Source organism: Tupaia chinensis, unplaced genomic scaffold (genome assembly GCF_000334495.1).
Source record: "Tupaia chinensis unplaced genomic scaffold, TupChi_1.0 Scaffold000070_1, whole genome shotgun sequence".
Taxonomy (NCBI): Eukaryota; Metazoa; Chordata; class Mammalia; order Scandentia; family Tupaiidae; genus Tupaia; species Tupaia belangeri.
The window spans coordinates 2,167,557-2,193,647 of record NW_006159530.1 but is presented as its reverse complement, the minus strand read 5'-3'; the positions used below and the strand labels follow the sequence as shown (position 1 = coordinate 2,193,647).

General features: G+C 46.5%; 1 protein-coding gene across 1 annotated transcript in view; it reads left to right on the top strand.

The window, feature by feature from the left end:
• RGS5 (regulator of G protein signaling 5) overlaps positions 1 to 26,091 on the top strand; it is a 75,806-nt gene that overhangs the window by 29,285 nt on the left and 20,430 nt on the right. The window contains exon 2 of the mRNA XM_006142250.3: positions 16,617 to 16,727. Coding sequence (XP_006142312.1) covers positions 16,617 to 16,727 — 111 coding nt within the window. The remainder of the gene's footprint in view (positions 1 to 16,616; positions 16,728 to 26,091) is intronic.

The following is a 26,091-nucleotide window of genomic DNA, read 5'->3' as shown; positions in this document are numbered from 1 at the left end:
ATGCCGACGCTTACCAAACATATACCAGATACAAAGTGCTATTCTAAATACTTTCATGCATTAGCCTATTTATGAGGTTAAAGACTCTATGATCTTCTGTTTTTTGTTTTCTTTTTTTTTTTTTTTTGAGAGGTTTTGTTGCTATAGGGCCCAGACACTCGCCAGAAAGACAGAGAGAGACAGAGAAACAGAAAGTAAGAAATCACCCCCCGGGGGGGGTGGTCACGCCGCAATCCCTTCTCCTCCATTCTCCTCTGGGGATCTTGGGCACGCATGCACACGCACCTGGCGTGAGTTTAAGCCACCGGGTCCAGGACTCGAACCACGGTCAACTACATGGGAGTCTAACAACATAGACATTACATTAACTGCTGGTCCCTATGATCGTCATTTTATAAGAATACTGGAGACTTGGAATTTAAGTAGCTTGCCCACGTCACCTGACTGATAAATGAGAATCGAAATAGGAACTCAAGCAGGGTAGACCTTTGTATTTCTCCGCCATGCCCCCGTAGCAGCTAAAGCTATGGTAACGCACTCACTCCTTTCTGAGAAGTTCTGGGGAGACCGAGAAAGTAAGCCTTGGTACCCACCTTTTCCTAGTTGCTTTACAAACTCTCCAGTTACAGAGCCCGAGACAGGATTTTTGTCGTGGTTAGACATTGCTGTCTCCCTGGGTATACACATGTATGAAATCCTTAGATCCCAGTTCACAGAAAACGAGTCGTTCTGTGAAATGTGCTCTCCGTAACGTTAGCAGCAGAGCAGTCTGTTCGTCACTCTAACACAGTACCTCTGAGCACTTGAAAAAATATTTTAATTTCTGTAAACCTCAGTTTTTCCACTTTTGGGATTAGAGGGAGGAATGAAAACTCCCTAAAAGCGCTGACATATGCCTCTGTGTTGTGATGTCATAGTACGGAGGAGAGACAGCAGCACACGCTGTAGCGGTTATAGACGTGTGGGGAGAGCGGGACCGGTCTGGGTCTACAGCACTAGATCTGAAACTGACAGCAGGTGGAGGGCTATGGAGACGCTGAGACCAGTGGTTGTGGAGAACCATGGAGCTAAGATTAGCAAGGGAGGTCTTTGCCAGCTAGAAGGTGGTTTGTCAGGGATTCTCAAGGTGTGGTCCCGGACCAGCGGTGTGAACTCTGCAGCCCCACCTCAGACCCCCTGACACCAAAACGTGGAGGGGGTCCCAGAGGTGGTTGTGGTAACCAGAACTCCGTCACTTGGGTGCACACACGCATGCAGGATCCGACGCGATTGGTGATAGAGAACTGTGACGGCAAGCAGGGGCTTGTCTCTGGGAGGCTGGTCTGGTGGTGAATGCAGAAATAGCAAGAGGGTGATTTCGGTGTGGAGAAGAAAGGGGCCGTTGAAAATAATTTTCTACAGGGTGGTATGGAGGTTGGAGGAGTGGATCCCACGTGGCCAGCTTTGGAGTCCTGGACCAGGTGGCTAGAAGAACATGGCGGGCATATGTGTGTGCCTGCCCCAAATCGTGAGAGGAGAATGGAGGAGAGGGGACTGTGGCATGGCCATCCCCCCGGGGGGTGCTTTCTCACACCCTCCCCTGCCCCACCTCTCCAGCGAGTGCACATGCTCCTGTAGCAAACTAAAACAAAACAAAAACTTCTAATAGAAAGAACAGCATTCACGATGGCTCAGCGGTTGGGGATGAAGGCAGCAGTGTAATGTGCAGAGTGTACAGGTTATAGGAAAAAAGAGAACTTGACAGTTTCAGCTAAGGATGGGACGATGGGAGGAAGGAAATACACGATACCATTCACACATCATTGAACAACTCAGTCCTGTGGTTTTTCTCATTTATGTACTAAAGATGTTGAATGTGATAATCTTATATTCTTAATTTATTAGTTAGAAGCGATGTTCGAGATGATCTCTTTTTTATTTAATATTATTTATTTATTTATTTTAATTTGACAAGGGAGACACACAGAGAGACAGAGAGAGAGAAAGTGAGAAAGCAAGCCACCAAGTCCAGGACTCGAACTGTGGCTGGCCATTTGGGAGTGTCCAGTGCCTTCACCACCATGTTACCTGCTGGTGCCTGAGCTTTTCTCTATTTTTAACATTTTATTTTATTCTTACTTTTTTACGTTTGCTCTAGGGTGTGTGTACTCACTGGAGAGAGACAGAAAGAAAGTGAGAAAGCACCGTCCAGAGGTGTGGGAGGGGCCCCACCACAACCCCTTCTCCTGCATCGCCCTGTCAGGATTTGGGGCACGCAGGCATGCACACACACATCTGGCATGTTTCTCAAACCTCCAGTCCTGAAGTTGAACCACGTAGTCAGCCATGGGGGGTCCGAATGCCTCAACCACCACACCATCAGGCGGCCTTAGTTTTCTTTCCACGGTCTCCTTCCTTCCTTTCTCCTCTCCCTCCCCTTTCCTCTCCTTGGTTTTTGTTTTTGTTTTTTTGTTTTTTTCCTCTGCTTTCCTTTCTCCTCCTTCCTCTCTTCTCCTCCCCTCTCCTCCTCCCTTCTTTTTTCTTTGACAGAAGGCACGAGAACTCAGATACCTTACCAAGATCACCAAGTAAACTAGCGACTGAGTTGACAACAGGGTTACACCGAGGGCAATGTTACACCGAGGGCAATGTTACACTGTCGCACTGTTTTTTTTCCTTGTGTCTGAGTGTTACATTCCATAATATGTTGCATTCTGTGTTGAAAGTTGCCTTTTTCTCTGTGAATAAGCTAGACTTTTCCTTTCATTTGCACATTATTTCTGTAAGTAATAATAATAATAATAACACGCCCTGACATTTATGGAGTACCGTGGTAAGGGTGTCAGGCACTAACGGAACTATGTCACACACGATAACTCATTTAATCGTCCTAAGAGCTTTACAAGGTAGGCAGTATTACTATTTCCACATTATCGATGAGTAAACTAAAGCAAGGTAAGGTAAGGTTGACAGATTTGCCGAAAGTCACACATACGTAAGAGGAACCTGCATCCACGAGGTCACACTTTTTTTTTTTTGAGGTTTGTGCTATAGGGCGCGTGCGCTCGTCAGAAAGACAGAGAAAGAGAGACAGAAAGTGAGAAATCACCCCCCAGGGAGGATGGCCACACCACAATCCCTTCTCCTCCATTCTCCTCTCGGGATCTTAGGCACGCACGCACATGCGCCTGGCGTGAGTTTAAGCCACCGGGTCTGGGACTTGATCATGAGGTCGACTACATGGGAGTCCAGCGACATAGCCATTACGCTAACTGCTGGTCCCGCTAGGTCATACTTTTAACCCACACTCTTCTGCTGCTTGCTTTAAAGGAGGAGGAGCTTTTGCTAGTGCTTGGACTTACGCTGGAAGCTCCGTGCGTCATTCACCCTCTGACATGTCTCTTAGCTGCTTTGCAAACTCTCCAGTTCTATAACCCGGGAAAGAATTTTTGCCACACTTAGAAGTTGAACACGCTCTCTGCCAAGTTCAGGGGAGAGATTTAACACAACTCAGCACGGTATTTGTGGCTGTAATAACAGGGTAGGGATCTGGAAAGCATCTGAGGATATCATTCGGACAGATCCAGGTGGTCAGATATCTCGGTTATCCAAAACAGCTGGTTGCTGGTCTTGATCTCTTTTCTTGAGCAATGGAAACTTCATCACATGTGTTGTTCACTGTTGCCATGGTTTCATCACAATTACGGTCAGCACATTCTCCTAAACACCCTTGTTTTAATTTAAGCATGCTCTTTTTTTGTAGGAGCTTTTTCACACTTGAAGGAGGCCTGTTTTTTGATCATTTTAAATGAGTGCCCTGTTACTTACACGTTTCTTGTTTGACACTCCAGTCTCCAGGGTCTGTTGCTTGAGTCTGGTTCTCATCCGGGGTGAAGCTGAGAGCTCTGGACTTAGGGTCAAGGCTCAATGTGGGAGCCCAGTACCTGGCCCCTCTGTGACTCCGTCATCTCCCTGGAATCCTGCAAAGGTGGATGCAGCAGAGGAGGGGGAGGGTTTCCTTAGTTACAGAACCCTGACCCATAGTCCACCAACCTTGTCTTGGGGATTCTCTCTTTTGATCTCTGCTTTTCTGTTTCTTCTTTTATCATTCATCAAAAGCAGTACTCGCTCAGTCTTCCTCTACGAGAATAAGCCAGATCCCTCTTCTATGGGTTTAGGTTTTGGAAAACAAGGCCAGAAATAGGCTGCTGCTTTCAACGACCACCTGCTTTGATCCTTATAACACAACTCCCTCAGAGAGGAAAGGCAGCCCGGCCTGGCTACCATCTTTAAAGCAAGAGGGAACACTGTATGCAGAGAAAAACAGGAATTAGTCCCTCCCAAACTGAGTCTGTATGGAGCTGTTGTCTCCAGGAGTTGCTACACATTACCTGTTTCTGCCTGTTCACTACCTGGTACAGCCTCGGCACCTAGATTCAAGGATTATATTACTGTTACAAGTCTGGTGACGTCACGTGGTCTTCCACCGCTGGTTGTAGCAGGGATCTGGGGAGGCTGAGTGTGTTTCTCCCCCATGAGACTAAGAAAGAAGCTATACCAACAAGCAGGGCTGGGCTCTGCCAGCCTGCCCGAGTCCAGAATGCAGTGGACGGTCAGCGAGCAAACACGGGTGCTAGAGAGAGCTATGCTGCACTGAGGTGACTCGGGGCCTCGACTTCCTTTTCTTTTCTTTCTGTTTTTCTTCCTTTTGTCCTTTTGTAGTCCAATATCTTCCTGGCTTTTTGTTTGTTTGTTTCTTTCATTTTCCTTGCAGTTTCCTTTTTTTTTTTCTCCAAAGAACACATGTGCTCTCTGGAGAGAGACAGAGACAGAGAGAGGGAAAGTGAGAAATCACCCCCCCTGGAGGATGGCCACACCACAATCCCTTCTCCTCCATTCTCGTATTGGCACTTTGGGCATGCACACGCATACACCCTGTGTGATTTTCAAACCACCAGGTGCGGGACTCAATCCACGTTAACCACCAGGCCACTCCATTCTCGTATTGGCACTTTGGGCATGCATGCACATACACCCTGTGTTATTTTCAAACCACCAGGTGCGGGATTCAATCCATGTTAACCACCATGCCTCCTGCTGGCCCCCTTCCTGGCTCTTAATGCCTGGCTCTCCTTCTGCCTTCCCCAGTTGGTTTTTGTCTTTCTCTCACGTTAGTATCTTTGTTATTTTCTCAGTAAAGAAATGTTTAAGGCATGGACCCTCCAACCAAAAGAAAATGAAATAACAACTTGAATGTTAATATCCAAGGAATAGGGGCCAGCAAATGGTGTAGTGGTTAAGGCACTGGACTCCCACACAGATGACCGCGGTTCTAATCCCAGACCTGGCAACTTGCTTTCTCACATTCCTCTCTCTCTCACGAGTGCATGTGCCCTATTGCCAATTTAACAATAATAACAATAAATAAAACTAAATGCATAATTCCAAAAGAAAAATGTATCCTAAGAGTTAAAGGAAACTGCTACAGACTGTAGCACCAGTGGAGTAAGACAAATGCTAAGTAAGTAGAGCGGACGTGGCGTGAGCTTTGCGCTCCGACTACGTGGGGTTTCACACGCTCCTCTCAGAGCCTTGTCACAGCTGGTACTAAGGCTGTCCTCATTTTAAAGGTGCTGGAACTGAGGCCCAGAGTATGATATAACTTGCACAATTCCCTCGGACAGTAAGAGGCTACTGAAAACGAATCTAAGCCAGTTTACTAATCTATTCCAACTCCTGGAAACTATTCATGGTTAGTTGCGTGTGATGAGAGTTATTTGTCCACAACTTCCCTATCAGCGTGTGAAACCAAGACCACCATAAATATAACGAAACCCAAGAGTGCCCTATTTACTTGGGCAAATACTGACTAGAACGCTGATGCAAAACATTTAACAGCTTACTCCGTAATGCCAGTGAAGTCCTGGCTCCCTGTGCTCGGACCACGCCGTGTATGAAGTTCCACTCATTCTCAGTACCTTTCTGAGGAGGCATTCTGATACCCTTGTCCTCGGGACCTGGCAACAGTTCTCAGAATCAACGGCTGGGTACAGAGCTATGGCAGGGTCAAGCCACAGGGGGCATCTTTAAGGGTGAACAACTAATCACATTCTCACAACTTTTCTGATTGAACGGGTGGAAGTTCCCATAGGAGATGACTTGAGTATCATTTTGGGACTGGTGAGAGTCCCTTAGCTAATGAGCGGGTTTACCTGTGAAATACTTGTAGCACCGGCTGCTAATCAGCAAAGTATCTGGTATTGGTCTTTTCTGTCCTTTTATTTATTTATTTTTAAGTTTATTCATTTATTTCTGCCACGAGAGAGGGGCACCCCAGCAGGGACTTCATGCTGCAATCCACTCCCAACCTCAGTCAGCCAGGATCACGCATGTGCATGTGCCCGGTACTTATAGTGAGGCTTCAGGATGTGAACCCGGGACCTTCCCGTGTGGTTCAGCCGTTGGGAGGCGGCGAGTGACTGCTGCGGCAGATCTGCACCGCCATTTCTTGCCGGGGGCGGAGTGTCTCCGCCGGCCACCCTGCCCCGCCATGTCTGGCCGCTCTGCTGTTGATGTTGACAAGGACAGTAGAGGCACCCAGAGTCACCACCTCTGGAGCACGGCCGTTCTACCAAGCTAGGCGAGCACCACTGAGGCATGACTTCCTGAGGAGGGCAAGCAGCTGGCGTGTACCCCACACACGATGCCACACCGTAGCAACTACAGCTAAAGTGACGGCCACTTAACATGCTCCTGTTGTCGTTCAGCCCCTTGCTTTATGTCCCTCTCACCCAACGAAAGCATAGACTCCACGCAGGGACCTTGTCTTTTCGTTTCACAGGGAATTTCAAAACATACGACCGTGTGTGGGACATGGCAGAATTCAGTACACATCTTTTGAATTTGTTGAATAAATGAATGAGCCAAAGGAGGAGCTACACAAGGCCAGGCTTTTCCACCTCCACCGTGACCCTGTGGGAGAAAGTCGGCTCACTCACACATGTACCCTAGTAAACTCCCCGGTCTTTAACGTTGCCTGGTAGCAGTTCATCTGGGGCAGTGGAGGCAAATGGAAATATTATTATTAAAAGAAATCACAGAAGGGAAAAGTTAGATGATACTGTGAGTTGGGAGGTTGTTATAGGGCCAGCAGGCGATGCGGTGGTTAAGGTGCTGGACTCCCACATGCCTGATCGTGGTTCAAGTCCCGGACCCAGTGGCTTGAAAGACATCAGGCATGTGTGTATGTGTGCTCAAAATCCCAGGAGGAGAATGGCAGAGAGGGGATTGTGGTGTGGTCATCCCCCAGGAGTTCATTTGTCACTGTTCTCTCTCTCTCTCCAGCAAGTGCACAGGCCTTTGGCAAAAAAAAAAAGAAAAGGAAGGCCGAGGTAGATGAACATGTCTACGGCGCATTTGACACTATGGACATGGTCCACTCCATCTTACAGTCACTATAGACTTCAAAGTGGCTTGCTATGTAATTAATCACATTATGAGTGAAAGCCTAAAGTGCAACCAGGAAAAGATTCCGGAAACAGCCGTCATTTCTGAAGTCATAATATACTAACAATAGTGTAATCCTCTTTTTCTTTTTTTTTTTTTTCTTTTTTTTTTTTTTAGCATTTTCTTTGCTTTTCTATCATTTGGTCTACTGAGGAGTATTTCATATTAATCAACCAGAGAATCATTTTCTCATAATATCATACATTAATTATGTCAGTCAGGTAAGAAGCTACATCAATATATATTTTTTCTTTTTTTTTTTTAGAGTTTTTTTTCTTGCTATAGGGTGCATGCGCTCGCCAGAAAGACAGAGAGAGAGAGAGAGAGAGAGTGAGAAATCACCCCCCAGGGGGATGGCCACGCTGCAATCCCTTCTCCTCCATTCTCCTCTTGGGGTCCTGGGCACACACGCACACGTGTCCAGTGTGAATTTAAGCCAGCGGATCCGGGACCTGAACAGTCGACTACATGGGAGTCCAGTGACATAGCCATTATGCTAACTGCTGGTCCCGCTACATAGATATTTTAACACGATATCGCACTACACGATATCGCACTGTGTGAGTAGACTACTCTTTTACGAGCACAGTGAGTGGCCCCTCCTTAGTTCAAACTGTAGTAGGTTAATTCAGAAGCCGGGTGGATGCCAATGTGTTAGATTCTTCCTCTCCCTAAGTGACCCAGCACTGCTCCCTGTCCTTGAAAGCTGACCTTGATCTGAAGGGGCCACGCTCACAGCGTCCTGAGTTCCAGATCTGACCTGGTTGCTCACTAACATTTCCTTCTACGTCACTGAGCGTTTCCGAGATCGCTATTACCCTTGTTTCTTCTGAGCCATCTCCGAGTAACAAACTCCATGGGCCTCAAGTTTTACATGAGTAGCCAACATGAACGCTTTTGCAGTCTTCACCTAAATAAGTCCATCCTGATGGGCCCAGCATAGGGAACGTGCCCACCTCTGCTTGGGCTCTGTGTGCTTCCCCTCCTTGTCCCAGAACTCAAAGTTCAGTTCTTCCTCCAGGTCTCAGATCTGGCTGACTCTTTAGCTGTAGAGATGGGTTGCTAACAAGTATTTTAGAAGCTTGTGTTTAGTATTTACTTTTTTTGGAAAGTATTATTTTATGTTTTTTGTTTTTGTTTCATTTTTCTTTTTCTTTTCTTTTCTTTTTCTTTTTTTTTTTGACAAGAGAAAGTGAGAAAGCAAGTTGCAAGGTCTGGGACTTGAACCACAGTCAACCGTGTGGGAGTTCAGTGCCTTAACCACCAGGCAACCTGCCAACCCGAGAACCTTGTATTTACTGGGTATTTGCTGCGTTATTAGAAACTAGGACAGGACACGTTCTTTTCAGTTATGTGGAAACAAGCTTTGAGTGTTTCTCTTCAGAAGGAAGCAGCCTGGAGCTGAGATCGTTTTTTTTCCGTGACTTCTTTACATTTCTTTATCGATGCTCATGCCGTCTATGGCCAGCAGGGGGCACCCGCGACACACGTTTAAGTTGCACTGACGTTCAATAGGCCTGTCCGTCCAAGCGCTTCTTTGGAACGTGGCATAGAAACCCTGCCCCGCACTCCTGGCGTCCGTCCGTTCCTTCTTCCGGCTGGACATTCCCCTGATAGATGCTAGGAGTCCACAGTGACACCTACTCTGGTGGTCAAAACTCTGCCGCCCCAGGACTGGTCTACATCCCAGGGCTGCTGTTTTCTAAGTGCTGATAGATTGTGGTCCACTAATTGATTCTCTTCAGATTGCTAGTGATTAGTTCCCCTCCTGCCTCTCCCCACCAGGGTACATCTTATTTCTTGTAAAGAACTGAGTGCATGCTCAATGTGAGCCCCGTTTATCTAGTTTAAATCTCTTCAAAGGACAGAAATTGAAATTTAGTAACTTGCAGACCTCGTAGTTAATGGCTTTAACGCTCCCCAGTTACCCAAGGTTCGTGCTAATCCTCAATGACTTATTCTGTGCACACCCCAATATTTACCTACCTCACCCCAGATACAGTTTTATTATTGGGTCGTCAGAAAAGTCATGACATATTTTTCCGTGCAAAAAATGTAAAAATGTATCATGACTTTTCTGATGACCCAATATAATCCAGCAATTCAGTTCATTCTCTCATGTGTTCACCCATCAGTTCATATAGTAAGTCTTTGTTGATTGTCTGTGGAGTAGCAGGCCCTGGGCTAAATGCTCCAGCTATCATTGTAAACAAAACAGGTCCTGGGGGGCCAGGTGGTGGTACGTAGAAAATGCAGTGCTGTGCGTTACCCCACATGGACAGTGTCTGGGTTCACATCCAGACACCTCCCTACACTGGGCACACGCGTGCCTGTGGTCTGGGGCTCACCTCCCTGCACACACTGGGCATGCATGTGCCATGGTCTGGGGCTCACCACGACTGGGGCTTGAACTGCTGTGACAAGACCCTGTCGTGGGGGTCAGCAGTCGGTATAGCGGTTACATCCCTGGACTCCCACATTGCTGATTGCAGTTTAAGTCCTGCACCCGGTGTCTTCAAAATCACGCTGTGCACGTGTGCATGCGTGCCCAAGATCCTGGGAGGCGAGTGGAAGAGACGAGATTACGATGCGTCCATTCCCTGGGGGTGATTTCTTTCTTTCCTTCTCACTCTGTCTGTCTCTCCTCCTCCCCATTGAGCACGTGCACCCTAAGGCAAAAACCTGTGGGGAGTGCTATGTCCGTCTGCTTTGTCTCTCTCACTCCGAGGAAAAATAAACAAACTTAGAAAACACAATCAAATGGCCTACTCTGCTCTTGGGAACCTGACATTCTAATGGGAGAGAGACAGTACTCAAACACATATGCTGAGATGTAAATGGGAACTGCTAAGTGCTGTGAAAGGAAAATGCAGAGGGCTGGGTGTGCCGCAGTCCCTTCCTCATTCTCCTCTTAGGATTCTGAGCACACACCTGAGTATGTTTATCAAGCTGCTGGGTCCAGGACTTGAACCACAGAGTTGGCCATGGGGGAGTCCAGCACCTTAACCACCATGCCACCTGCTGGCCCTATAACTGTATTGTTAAAAGCTTATTTATTCATTTCTAGAAGGGGAGAGAGAGAGGTACAGGCACCCTCTCGCCCCGGCCTTCCGAGCCAGCTGGCTCATGAGCACATGTGCACACACCCACATGTGTAGGTCAACCTGGATCGGATCTTCCGATTCATCCAGCACTGCAGAGCGTGCGGCCACACCGCACCACCGTGCACGGCCTGAGAATAACTGTGCTCTGGAAATGCAGCTGAGTCTCCGTTTTCCGCTGGCTCCAGCTGGTGACCCATGTTCATGCACACGTCCTTGGGCAGTAACTCTCACCCAATCCACCCACACACTGCCGGACCCATGTCTTTCACGCTCACACGGGGAACATGTTTAAAACTGCACAACCCTAGAATTATTCAAACCCTCTGCAGTTGGAAGTCACAAGTGTGAGTCATCTAGACAAAGAAGTATCTTCCTCTGAGCCTCTAATTAAACTTTCACCCAGGCATTTCCAATTGATTTTATTTCAAAACCTGTTTTCTTTGTAAAACAAAAGGATAATAAGAGGAGGGGGGAAGAGGAGAGGAGATAGAAATCGTTTCTTGTTAACAAGCATTAACGTCAGACAACCAGGAAAAAAAAAAAATAAAAAAAATAAAAAGCCTGCTCTGCGGCTACAAAGAGCCAGAAACTGAGTTTGAAATGGTAAACACATTAGCAAGTTTTTCCTCTGGGTAGAGTTGTTTTTTGACGTTAAATTAATATCAGATACATACAAGTTTATCTTTAAAGGGAAAATAATCTGGTAGTTTGGAGAGTTTGTTTGTTTGATTTTCCACTCGGTTTGTTTAATTCCCATATTTATGTGTGTAAGGCTGTGGTGGGGAGGAAGGAGGAGGATGGAAACAGAGTTCCTGGAACACTTGAGAAAAACAAAATGTAGTTACTCTGTTTATTCTTGTGAAAAGAGGGAAATGTTTGAAGTGGCTTGAGCTCCAACATTTGTCAAATCTTCTGCCTTTAAATGCAATGATCTTATTCATGGGCTCAACTGTCTCTGCCCCTAATTAAATTGAATAGATTTCCCCACTTAGATCCCCTCATTTTGTAGTGTCTCATGTGGGAGCCTTTGCTAAACCAGGAGTTGAAGCCATAGAAAATAGCGTTTTCAATTACTGTATTTCCTTTCTCCTTTGCACCCTGGGGCAAAAATGAGGAAGAGTAATCAGGTACTTGGTGTATTTGTCTGCTTTGAGGAAATGATGTGATTTCCCATGGACAAAGTTATACACGGTAGTTCATGTCCAGATCACCCGACCAAAAGGCCTATTTAGGGAGTGATACTGATAAAAAGTACTCGTGTTCTGATTCATTTTGGTTCTAAAAGGCTTGTGTAGGATGTCCTGAGAATTTAACCACCATTAATAAGCGTGGCTTTATGAGAAGATGCATCCTGAAACAATCAGCAGGAGAGAGCTCTGAAACCCATTGAGTCCACAAGACAGGATGTCACCTGGTTACCTAGAGACAGCGTTGAAGCCGACGGTGCTTGGCCATAGTTTTGCCTCTTTCTGGTTTTCCTGCCACACTTGCTGCAGGTGAGGTCCTGAGCAGACCTCCCTCCATCATCCCTCTGTCTGTCAGGAAGGCCTCAGTGGGTCTTGGCTTCCGCGACTCTCTGCTGGCCCTGTCACACTTCACACTCAAGCATCCAGACCACTGCTGCTTCCCTGGACATGACAAGCACGCTCCCTTTTCTCTGCGTGGATGGCCCACCCCTTCCTTGCACACGGATCACTGCTGCTCCATCTCCAGCCCCATCCACTTTTGCCTCCTCTGAGGAGCCCCCCCGACTTGCCCTTGTGGACGCTGGTGTTCCTGGAGAATCCTTTGCTTCTGTTACTACTGGAAATTGTTTCCAAGTTCAAGACCTAATATGCTGTAAACACCTGAATGCAAAAGCCAAACCCTATGCGGGTTTAATCAAGAGTAGATAAGTAGATAAGGGATGAAAGAATATATTAGATAGAGCCTTAAAACACCCAAGGTCTTTATTCTAATGATTGCTCAATATGCAGTTAGTACTCACGGAGCAATCATACACAAATATCTTTCCACCTTCTTTCTGCATATTGCAAAAACAAGTGGCTCCCGTGGGGCAAAGGAGAGAAAGCAAAAGGAAAAAAAAATTGAGAAGGGGGAAAAAATCAAAACAAAATCCTAATGAACCAAACACACGCAAGAGACCGTCATTAGATAACCTTTATCTAAATGCAGTGAGTGGACGATTGGATAATGGTTGAAACGGAAAGGTTGCCACATGCATTCCCGACATGTACGCGAAGTGAGGGGCACGTGGAGGGGCACAAGGGTGTCAGGATGAAGTTCATGCGATGGATGGGAAAGATGGACCAGGTATCCCTGACTGCAGTACTACAGCGTAGCCAGCAGAGGGCAGCCACAAACACTGCATGCAGTCCCCTCTCACCCTACCCGATATTCTTCCTATTTCTGATCAATATAAAACTGGCAATTCTTGTCTCCAGAGGCAGGAAATGGAAGGTGGTGGGTGTCCTAGTTCTTAGTAACTTGTGGGACTCTTTTGGGATGTTACAATTGGGTACTTGAAGCTAGAGAACATGGTTGCAAACATGAGATGTTGTGGGTCAGCTGGTGGCATGGTGGTTAAGGTGGCTGGATTCCCACATGGCCAGCTCGGTTCGAGTCCCGGACCTAGCTAGAAAAACATGCTGGGCACATGTGTGTGCGTGTCCAAAATCCAGAGGGGAGAATGGAGAAGATTTTAGAGCATGGCCCTCCTCGCATTGGGGGTGTGGAGAGAGTGGGGAGCATTTCTCTCTATATATTCTGGCAAGTGCACATACTCCATAGCAAAATGTAAAATAAATAAATAAATAAAATTTTAAAAGACTATGTGGTTAGAACTAACTTCAAAGAAGCAGTGTTTTATGCCAAATGTGCTGAGTGACTCACACGCATTAGCGTTATTTAATCGTCACAGAAATATGTGAGCATGAACTATTTTATCAATCTCAGTCTCTAGACCGGACCCCTTCCCCCTTAAACACTGGATAATTTAAGAAACTTGCAGAGCCTGGAATCAAAGCAGCATTTATTTTTATTCACCATGTTATATAAGCTCCCTCAGCAGAACATTTTCGGCTTCTTTCCTACACTGTGCTTGGCGTGGACAGGAGTTGGCTTCAATCAGTCAGAGTCCTCGGGACAGAACCAAAGCAGAAAGTGATGAAAAGGGGAAAGTTGTAGAGGCAACAATCTTAGTTACTGAACCTATGGAGAACACGGTATAATGAGGTATTTATGAGGTTTCTGTAAGGCTTCCTTAACTACAGAAGATCTCCTTAACTTTTCCCACTAATTGCTCATTTTAGCCATTTTATTTACTTAAGTGGCCTTATCAAAGTCTCCCTGCGAATAAATGGGAAAGTTTGTTTACAGTAGAAAAGTCCTATCCGGCCACGACATGAACCCCATCACGGCTTTAAGACTGGTTGTAATTAGGCTTGTCTGGGAGATGAATGTTAGAGATTTGTGAGGAACAAATTCAAGATATTTTTAGTTCACTTCGGCAAATATTTTTGAATGTTTACTGCGTTGCCAAGCATTGTGCTAGGCACAGGGGTTAAAAGGTATTTAAGGCTCAATTCCTACCCTTCAAGAGTTCTCATATCCAGCTTGAAAAACAGACGTCTAAATCAATAACCATAAGGCAGCCTGACAAACACTGTCTGAAACGCATGTGCACAGTGCCGAGGTGACAGGGAAGGGTCGGCCTTTTGGACCTCTCAACACAATCCAGCGTGTCCTATGGATGACTATTTAGATTTGTGCGGGGCTGCCCCAGGGGTTGGTGCAGTGGCAGACTGACTGGACTCCCGTGAGGAAGGTCCAGGGTTTGTGTCTCGGGCCCTCCCTGAGCGTGTCGGAGGATGTGTGCGCATGATCTGGTCGGTTAAGACTAGGAGTGGACGGTGGCCTCAGGGTGCCTGTCTTTCTCTTTCTCTTTTTCAGAAGAAGAAACAAATACATAAAGCTTAAAAGGAAAGATTTACAGGGTGTTTTTAATCCATGATAAAGCAATGCTTAGTTTGAAGGTTAGTTGTAAAACTGAACAAGGGACCAGCAGGTGGTGTGCTGGTTAAGGAGCTGGACTCCCACAGGGCCGACTGCAATTCGAGGACTGGGCCTGGCAGCTTGAAAGTCATACTGGGTGCATGTGCCCAAAGCTCCAGGAGGATTATGGAGGAACAGGGATTGCAATGTGGCCATCCCCCCGAGGGGTGATTTCCTACTTTCCCTCTCTGTTTCTCTCTCTCTCTGGCAAGTGCATTTGCCTTATGGAAAAAAAAAATTGAAAACAAACAAACGAGTATGAACGCAGTTGCATTTACGATGGAGTGCCTAGAATTCTGACCACGCCTGCTCCCGAAGATGTCGACCATCCCAGGTTACAGTGCCTGCTCGGCAGCCAGTCGGTACTAGGCAGTTGGTGCTCACCGCATGTGAGATCTTCTGTTACAGTAGCCATCACGGAACAGTGGGTAGAGAGAGGGGAAAAGAAAACTTTATTTTTTTTGGAATTATTATATTTAATTTTATTTATTCATTCACTTATTTTAATCTAACCAGAGAAAGACAAAGAGAGAGAGGGAGAAAAAGTGAGAAAATGAACCGCCAAGTCCAGGACTTGAACCATGGTCAGCCATGTGGGAGTGTCCAGCGCCTTAACCACTGCGCCACCTGCTGGTCCCAGGAAAAGAAAACTTTACAGAGTAGTAAATCATGAAGAAGCACAATTTAATTGTATACCCAGCAATGGCTCAAGGGAACACCTAGGCTGACTGTCATTTCATAGCTGGGGGACTGATGTCTGGCAGTAGAACACACTTGTCTTCAAATGTCACCCACGTAACAGAGAGCAGTACGGTGAGGAGCACTGACCATGCACCCCGCTGGACGGTTCGGGCTCAGGTCCTGGGTCTACCACGTATGGTTTCCGTCTGTCTCCTGGGCTCTCCTCTGCAAGTTATTTCAGGGCTGCCCCATAGCGCAGTAGTTAAGGGAGTGGTATTCCACATGGCCGGCCACACTCTGAATTCCAGCCCCAGTGGCTTGGGAAGTCCCCCAGTGCGTGTGCGCCCCACATCCTGACAGCGCGGAGAAGTGGGGGAAAGGGAGTGGTGGTGTTACCAGGCCACTTTCTCTTTATCTCTCCGGCAAACACACATGCCCTCTGGCAAGAAAAGAGAGAGAGAGGAAAAAAAAAGTTATTTAAACTCCTTGCCATTCAGTTTCTGTGTTTAAATGGAAACAAGACTCCAATATCTGCTGTATGTAAAATGAGAGGGCGTAAGTAAAACAATGATCATTGAAATGAGATCTGGAGCCAGATGGAGTCACGGCATTAAAAGTGATGTTGTACGAGGGTGACCCTCCTGAGAGGGTTCCAGGTTCAAGTCTGGAGACCTCTCCGAGTACACATGGCACCTGTGCTGCCCCTGACCTGGGGCTGGCTAAAGCCAGGGGTGGATCAAGGCCCCAAGACCCTGTCAAGGATGCTCTCTCTCTCTCTTACGCTCTGCCTCTCTCACACGTGTGAGAAATAAATAATAAACTTAAAAAAAAGACATTTAAAAAGATTAAAATGAGATGACACAGCACCAGTGGTGGTGCAGCATGGCAGGCTGGGACCACATGAAAGGCCCAGGTTTGATTTCTAGCTCACCCCACAAAGCCAAGTGTGGTGGCACGTGTTCATGGTCCCAGCGACCCAGGAGCTGAGGCGGGGGGACAGCCACATAGCGAGACACCACTAAAATGACAACATGCTCACCAAGAAAACAGAAAGGAGCACAACTGAGGTCATGCAAACAAACCAGGGACATGCATGCTACGGGCTCAGTGGGTGCTCATCATCAGAACTCACGTGTCTCAGTTTCTGCGTGAATGGGTCTTACTGCCACAGAAGAATAAAAAAGCGTGTCGGAGTTTGGTTCCTGCGAGTGTCTCTGACCTAAAAAGAAATCTCTTTCTCAGATCTGCATATTCGTATGACGGTCTCATTCCCCCTTCCGTCTCTTCTTTCAGGGCCAAGGAGATTAAGGTCAAGTTGGGAATTCTCCTCCAGAAGCCAGACTCGGCCGTTGACCTTGTCATTCCATATAATGAGAAGCCGGAGAAGCCAGCCAAGACCCAAAAGTGAGTCACAAACAGGGACCGCAGTCATTCTGCTGCCAGGATGGCTGTCTTCAAGTGCATGGCACCGTCCCACGTCTGTGGGGCTGCCCCCTGTTATTCATTGAGGGTCTTAAGCGTCCTCAGAGAGCTGCTTTGTAAATAACATGTTCCTTTTTGCTATCCATGTCTGGAACATGATATCAAATATTGGCAGAGCACTTGAAAGAGAGGGCCGTGCTTGATCTTTGGAGTGACAGACCATGTTTTATTAAATGGCACCAGCCATCTCCTCAGTGATCTGCCACACTGAAGTGAGGTGGAAGACGTCTGCTCTGTGACTAACAGATATGTAATGGTACCTCACTGGACTCCCACAGAGTTGACTATGTTTAAATCCCAGGCTCGGTGGCTTAAAACTCATGCTGAGCATGTGTACATGCATGCCCCAAATCCCAAGAGGAGAATGGAGTGGAAGGGATTGCAGTGTGGCCATCCTCCCAGAGAGCTGCTTTGTAAATAACATGTTCCTTTTTGCTATCCATGTCTGGAACATGATATCAAATATTGGCAGAGCACTTGAAAGAGAGGGCCGTGCTTGATCTTTGGAGTGACAGACCATGTTTTATTAAATGGCACCAGCCATCTCCTCAGTGATCTGCCACACTGAAGTGAGGTGGAAGACGTCTGCTCTGTGACTAACAGATATGTAATGGTACCTCACTGGACTCCCACAGAGTTGACTGTGTTTAAATCCCAGGCTCGGTGGCTTAAAACTCATGCTGAGCATGTGTACATGCATGCCCCAAATCCCAAGAGGAGAATGGAGTGGAAGGGATTGCAGTGTGGCCATCCTCCCGGGAGGTGATTTCTCCTTTCTGTCTCTCTACCTCCTTCTGCCTCTCTGGCAAGCGCACACACCCTAAAGCAAAAAGCAAAAAAATATAGCTGTTCATTTATTGCTTTGGGTTAGGTACCAAACTCTGACCCAGTGCATTGTGGGTTCTTGGGCACTCTTAGCACTCTCACCTGCTAGGGAGCGATCCAGGCCGCATCTCCAACAGGGAGTGCATGTGTCTCAGGAAGAGGCTGAGGGGGTCGGACGATTGAAGCCTGATAGTTTCCTCTCCAGGACTGGAACCCTGCGAGGTCCAGCAGAGGGACTGAAGACTGTCACTTAAGGGAGAAAGGAAATCCTCGGCTAGCCATTTCTATTTCTGGCAGAGCGTGCTCTTCTCCCGGTGACTATGTGAATATTCCTGAGGGGTTTCAGCAGTGCTCACCCGGTATTATCTACATCTGTCCCCCACACCCCCGGCCCCCACACAGACGTGCTCCTATCAACTTGGGCATGTCAGGAAACTGTCCTTTCCAAAACACATTTAATTGACATGAGGTATGTGCACCTGCCATTGAGAGGGAGAGAGAGAGAGAGGGAGAGAGGGAGAGAGAGAGAGAGAAGGAGAGAGAGAGAGAGAGAGAGCGAGAGGGAGAGAGAGAGAGCGAGCGAGCGCACACCGCAGGGGAGTGTGGTCATGGCAGAATCCTTTCTCCCTCGTTTCTCTATGCCGTCATGATTTAGGGGTGCACACATGTCTGTCTGATGTGTTTTTCCAGCCACTGGGAGCCGAGATAAAAACTGCAGTTAGCCATGTATGATCCAGCTCCCATAATCTCTAGGTCCCAGGGTCAGCCTGGGAAACTGATTCTGAAGAGTCAAAAGGTTAAAGCTGTGAACTCGGCTCTCACAATTAGCCTTTGTCCTGCTTCTACTTAACCGCACTCTTGGCATTCCCATTCTTACCATCACTGACTAAATAAATGCACTCATCTTAAAAAAGAAAAAGTAATGAATTCTTCTAAGAGAGACACACGCACATACAGAGACAGAGAGACCGATGCCTGCAACAGGGTTGTCAGACCGTGAGCTACCTCCATCTCGGCAGCCTGGACTATGGCCCTGCACACACACGCAGAGTGTTACAGGGTAGAAATCCAGGACCTTCTCCTACGGTCCAGTTGTGTCACTGCCTGGCCCCTCCATTTTTTAATTTTCTTTTTAAAAGAGATACCCGTGAAAGTGAAGAAAGGAGAGTGGGAAGAAAAAAGCCAGACGAATTCACACTCCTTCCCTCTGCTACCGACAGGCTTTGAAGGGATCACAGAAGTGTAGTAAAAATACATGGGTTCCTTTTAACCTCCATTTCTCTTTTTAAATGTAACATTTGTATAAATTGGTCCTTTGTTCAAATGGCCTTCAACGTAATATAGCTGGATTGGTTGGATGATAGAGAAATAGGTTCCTTTTTTAAAAAAATCTTTTGCCATCAACCTAAGTGGATATTTTCATTCTCCTTTTTTTAACTTCAAAGTGATCCCAAACCGGAAGTGAGGCTAATTGAATTTTCTTCATTTAAAAAAGCGAAGCTGGTTGAACGCGAGGCAGCAGGGACCACGCCCCAGGGCCGAGCACAGAACACATCTCAGAGCAGAGACAGATTGAAATGGGCTGCAGTAAACGGTGTGGACACTACTGAGCTGTTGGAATTAACTGTAAAAACACAGAGGACTCCATTTCCTGCTTGTATTCTCTGCTTTAATTTCCCACACAGACGCTTGGACTACTTGACTTAACAGGGATTTAGAGAGAAGCTGTTCTGGAAGAAAACCTGAGGCTGACATTAATTGGATCATTTGCCTTTCTTGTCGTCTGTCCCCATTCTTCCGGAAGCTTTGTTTTAGGAAAAATCTTTAATATCCCTGGAGAACACTTGCGTGTCTCTGTGGGTTTTTTTAATACTGAAAGTTACAAAAGTTACACAAGTTTCCCAACTTCTTCCAAATCCATAAACTCTAACCTACCTCCTTCACTTGGGCAAGTTTCTGTGCCTTTTCCCTGACAGAGAGACATGAGATCACTGAAATTCTTCTCCCTCCACTTCAAAGTTTCTCTCTCATTTTTTGAACCCATGTTCTTCCCTCAGGGGAGAAAATAAACCTTCTCTTGGCTGAAGGTATTCTTAACCCCTCTCATCATCTTTGGGTTATTGACCTCACTCAAATTCCTTTTGACAAAAGCATTTTCTATTATTAAATATATTTTGAAATCTCGTTAAAAAAAAAAAAAAAGTTGGACTGTTACGAAAAAGAAAAGGACCAGCAGATGGACTCCCATGTGCCTCGAGTCCTAGTCTGTGCCTTGAGTCCTAGACCCTGCAGCTTAAAACTCATGCCAGGCGCTTGTGCCCATGTGCCCAAAATCCTGAGGGAGACTGGAGGAGAAGGGATTGTGGCACTCCCAGGGGAGTGTTTTCTCACTTTCTGTCTCTCTGGTGGGCACATGTACCCTATAGCAAACATTTCTCAAAATAAAGAAAGAAAGAAAGAAAGAAAGAAAGAAAGAAAGAAAGAAAGAAAGAAAGAAGAAAAAAGTTACCTGTATCCCTATTACCCAAAGCCAACTTCTGTTGCCATTTTAGTGTTCTTTTTTTCTTAAAGTTAGCGCGTGTTTATTTTTGTCCATGGGAGAAGGAGTCAAAGAGATGACCCCTGAAAGCTTCCTCATGCTACGACCAACTGCAGCCAGCCCAGATCTCAGGCATGCGTACTGCATGCACAGGGAGACTTCGGGACACGAACCGGGACCTTCTCGTGTGGTCCTGGCCTCCTGGAGTGTTGCACAACTGCTCTGCCACTGTGTTGGCCCCATTTTAATATTCTTAACTGCTCCCTCTTCTACTAGAAACAAACGGGGACCTTTATCCTAAAAAACACTCTTCCCTCTTACTTTCATGGGGTGCTTCTAGAAATAGAAACCTATATTCATTGCTTCCAGTGTTTTCTTTATCTCTTGCCTACCAGATTCAAACCGAACTACCTCACTCACCTGTTTCTCTAAGGCTTCATCTTTGACTTGTCTACAGCACCCAACTATTCACCAGTTGGCCTCCTACTTAAAAGTCTCTCTCTTAACTTCTAATCCCATGTTCCCCACTGCCTCCCCTTCGTCTAAGAGCCCCCACTTTGCCCACCTTATATATGCGAGCATTCCCTATGTTCTGCTGCAGAGCCTCGTAATAATCAACAAAATTAGTAAAGTGCAAAAGTTCAGTCTGTGGTTATCGTTATCACCCCCTTATAACAGAGAGGTCTTCAAAAACTTGTGGAAAATGCAGATTATGAAAAAATTACTCATGGATTTCAATGAAAAAAGTTTGGTATGTGTGCTTACCAGAGAGGCAGAGAGAAGGAGGGGTGAGAGAGAAAACACCCCTTCATGGAGCTAGTCATCCTCCAATCCCTTTTCCTCTCTCCTTTTGGGATTTCGGCCATGAATACACACATGCATACACACATGCATACACACATGCATACACACATGCATACACACATGCATACACACATGCATACACACATGCATACACACATGCACAGTGTGTTTTCTAAGCCTCCAGGTCCAGGACTTGAATCACATAGATTGCCATGTGAGATCCAGCTTTTGCCTTCACCACCATGCCAAGAGCTGGCCCTCAAAAAAAAATTGTTTTTGGGGAACCAGCAGTTAGCGTAATGGCTATGTCACTGGACTCCCACGTAGTCGACCACGGTTCGCGTCCTGGACCTGGTGGCTTAAAACTCATGCCGGGCGTGTGTGCATGCGTGCCCAAGATCCCGAGAGGAGAATAGAGAAGAAGGGATTGCGGCGTGACCATCCCCCCTGGGGAGTGATTTCTTGCTTTCTGTCTCTCTATCTCTCTCTGTCTGTCTGGCGAGCGCACGCGCCCTACAGCGAAAACCTCTCCAAAAAAAAAAAAAAAAAAGTTTTTGTTTGCACCAAAATAAACTTGTACTTTAATTCCATTTTTCCATGGACTTTTTGAAGCACTCTTGTATAATCAATTGCAAAATGTTAGAAGCAGATATAAATAGTCTTTTGGGAACTTTCTGTCATATGACAAAACAGGAAGAGAGAGAGCAAGACAGACGGCCCTCCCAGCAAGCACTGATACTACTATAACCCACCCCAGTCTCACCCCACCCCTAGCATGGGCATGTGTGCCCAGAGCACTCAGGTGGTTTCAGGACACACACCTGAAGCCTGCCCATGGGGAGCAGCCTCAACAGTGCTGTCCCCACGGCGCCACCATCCTGATGCCAAATAATCACATCGTTTACTTTCTAGTCTAACAGTTCCTTTTGTCCCTGCCTATGCCGCCAATGTTCAGCTACATTGTTGCTGCCGTGCTTGTCGCTTTATAATTCTAGAATGACTGCCACACACCCCCAGCCTGTGCTAGCTGTAGAGTTTTCATACACACACTCCCACCTGGCTACCTGCAAAGTAGGCTGAGCATGAAGACCAAAGGGAGAGCTAGAATTTGGGGCCCAGGTATAGATATTGACAAGTGGCTGGACCATCCGTGTATCCTCGTCGTTAAGAGAGACAGAGCTTACATGGGAACCAGCAGTTAGCGTAATGGCTGTGTTGCTGGACTCCCACGTAATCGACCGCGGTTTCAGTCCCGGACCCGGTGGCTTAAAACTCACGCCGGGTGCGTGTGCGTGCGTGCCCAAGATCCCGAGAGGAGAATGGAGGAGAAGGGATTGCGGCATGGCCATTCCCCCGGGGGATGATTTCTTGCTTTCTGTCTCTATGTCTCTCTCTGTCTGTCTGGCAAGCGCACATGCCCTATAGCGAAAAACCTCTCAAAAAAAAAAAAAAAAAAAAGAGAGAGACAGAGCTTACATGGTTGACCGTGGTTCAAATCTCAGGTCTGGGAGTTTGAAAACCACCCTAGTGCACATACACGTGTGGTCCAAATCCCAACAGGTTGGGAAAGAGAGAGAAGGGATTGTGGTATGGCCACATTCCACTGTGGTCATGGGGGATGCTTTCTCCCTCTCTGTCTTTCTGTCTCTCTGGAGAGCCCAAGTTCTCTCTGGTAATAAAAAATATGAAAAGAAAAAGGCAGATATTTTCAACTGTATCCTCGTCTATGTTGGCCTGGGGGTAAGGACTGAAAGAATGTTCATGGTCTTCAGCATGATCATGGGCACTCCACTCCATCGGACAGCAGGAGGGACCGAGCAGACACTTACATGTGACGATGAGCCACTCGAGCTTCGTATTCCTTGTCATGAATATGAACATGAGAGGACACTATCAGGAATGTTTAAATATGTGCCAGGTGTCACGTAGATGAAAACCAACCAAAGGCAAAACCAGACCAACCAGAGGCAGCTGCTGGTGCTTAGATCGGTGAAGACGCTTTCCCGTGGCACCAGCGTGGGAGTGTCAGAGCTGCCAGTGGCTGCAGCAATGGCTCTTGGGATGGGCCATCACCATCTGTGTTTTGGGTTATTTGTGGCTTTTATAAACTAGGCTAACCTTGGGTAAAATGAGCCGTATTCATTCACTTATTAAATGTTTTTCCCCATGCCATTCATTTATTTATTGACGATCAAATCAAGGATATAATTTTTTTTTTTTAACATTTATTTCTTCCATGAGAGAGCAGAGAAGCAGGTACTCCCGGCAAGATCTTCAGCCCACCTCTACCCCTTGTCTTGACTGGCCAGGCTCACAAGCTCACACACATGGCTTGGTGTGTTCAGGGGGCCCTAGGACAGAAACCTGGGACCTTTCCCACACGGGTATAGTTGTGCTACTCCTGTACCACACTTGGGCCCAATTCCCTTGCTAATTTTAACAGTTACTGCAGAGTAGATTGACACTGAAGGGGATCTTCCACAGGATAAGGTAGAAGGGGGAACGTTCTCATGAATGACAAGCCATGCCTTAGCACCCGTGTTGGCAGCTGAGAGATTCCCCGAGTAAAAGTGGTGCGAGTAAAGGGAGAGAGCACTTCCAGCCAAGGTGGTCGCATCCTGGACCAGGTGGCACTTACACCAGGCATTATTTTTTATTTTATTTTTATTTTTTGGAGAGGCTTTTGCTATAGGGCGCGTGTACTCGCCAGAAAGACAAAGACAGAGAGACAGAAAGCGAGAAATCACCCCCCAGGGGGGATGGTCACGCTGCAATCCCTTCTCCTCCATTCTCCTCTTGGGATCTTGGGCACACACACACACACACCTGGTGTTAGTTTAAGACACCAGGTCCAGGACTCGAACTGCGGTCGACTACATGGGAGTCCAGTGACATAGCCATTATGCCATCTGCTGGTCCCTACGCCAGGCATTATAACCCACGCAGCTAATCGTCTCCACAGCTGTTTACTTCACCTTCACTGGCACTGGCTCCCTCCCCGCCCCTCTGCACCCGCACGCAGAGACTCTGTGCCCGCCCTCTATGGCCGGCTGTGACTTTGCAAACCAGGGTGCACACTGGTCATTTAGATCTGCATCTCTCTTGTTTCCAGAGCAGTCGGATGTAATGAGGGCTGGCAGATTCTGAGAATCGGGACAGGATGAACCTCTGCCCCTCCACAGCCAGCACAAGCGTGGGCTTCGTGCTCTGGGGGCCGCGTCCTGCTTGACTGTGTCCTTCAATCAATTTGAACTAATTTCACCCCCAAGCGGGCTCCGTACATGTCCTTCTCAGGGATTTAAGCTCGACTGTGACGTGCTGCGCATACTGACCATTAGTCTGTTTCCAACAGAACCATTTGGGACAAACTGGATCTGGTGACATGCTGCAGCTGGGTGCCCCTGACCCTGTCATTTCCTCCTCCTGCGCCCCCTATGTAAACCAGAGGGGAGCGAGAGGTGAAGGTGATTTTGCTTTACGAGACTATATATATACAGTCAGAAGACTGCGTGAACCAGACCTCCTTACATCCATGTGTATACGTATGCTTCAGAACGTACTCTTTGTGTGAAGAACAGTGGCTCATACCTCTTTAATCTGAGCCACTGTCTAGCCCAGTAACTTAGTGTCCTGCTGCTCCTGCCAAGGGTCAACAGGGCCTTGGCAGTTGCCTCTATGTATAGAAGGTTGAATTCGCTGTGGTGATGAAATTAAGGTGAGTAAGTCCCTGCGATAAACATGCAAATACAGAACAATGTACTAGGAAAAGCTGCCAATGTGAGATACCATAGACGAGCCAAAAGAAGTTACTGACCGCTAGAATATATGTCCGTTTCTAGCTGGAAGACAAATGATCAAGAAAAACAGGGAGGCACTTGGAGTCCTCTGTTTGTGTCTTGTCTCCTTTCTGGTATTACTTGGCGGGGTATTCAAAAATGTTGTGGAAAATGCATATAATGGAAAACCTAGGGACCTAGAAGAGTCAGTAGTACACTGAACTATAGAGCTGGAAGCCACATGCTGGCTGGTTCAAAGCCCAGCCTGGTTATCCTGGAATGCACCAGGCATGACGTTGGCCGTGAACCTGAACAGGTGGAGGGCTGGGGAAGGAGATGGCAGTGTGATGAGACCCTGTCAAGGGTTCTCTCTCTCTCTCTTTCTCTCTCTCTTTTGCATGCACATTTTATTGTGAATAAAAAAATTTTTTTTTTACAAATACTAGTGAATAAATTGGCAAATACAATAAAAGAAAAAGAACTGAATATATATTTAAAAAATGCTTGCACCAAAATAAATTTATACTTTAACTTCATTTTTCCCTGATTTTTTTGAAGTCCTCTTATACTAGCCTGAGGAAAAATAGGGAGAGGGAAAATAGTTCACTTTTGGGAAATACATTTCTGAAGAGTTAGTATGTTGAATTTTTAATCTATGCTATCTTTGCTGCCAGGCAGGGAAACCAAAGTGGTCTAAGATGACTTTGCTAGTTTGTTCTCATTTCTACAAGCTTTATCTTTAAGGAGTGAACACACAACGTTCATTAAAAATCATAACATTAGGTCTCAGAGCGTATACTTATTCTGCAATGGCAAATAGAGAAGTGAGAGAACACACAACGTTCATTAAAAATCATAACATTAGCACTCAGAGCGTATACTTATTCTGCAGTGGCAAATAGAGAAGTGAGAGAGTTACTCTTCATACTTTAGCCAGAAAACCTACTGCTATCTTAACTCCACCTGAAGAATGGCTGACCCTGAACATAGGATAACAGAAAGGTTAGCAATTGTCTGTCAATCTCAGCTGCTAATCTGAATAATTCAAACCCCATGATATCATTTTACAAAAATTAGAAGCAGAAATTCTCCTGAACTGTCTGGACAGTTGAGAAATGCTATAAAAGCTAAGGAAATTCCAATTTAGGAAGAACACCTCTAGTGGCCTTAATATTCTAGTGCACACCTTGTTTGTCTGTTTTGCTCTGACAATGAGGAACTCACATCATAATGCAAGAGTTCAAGCAGGGTGAGCTTGGGAGAGTGCAGTCAGCCATTTTTTCCAGAGAACATCCTCTCGATTTGACATATCCTGCTGTGAGAAAGAAAGTGGTGACAAAAT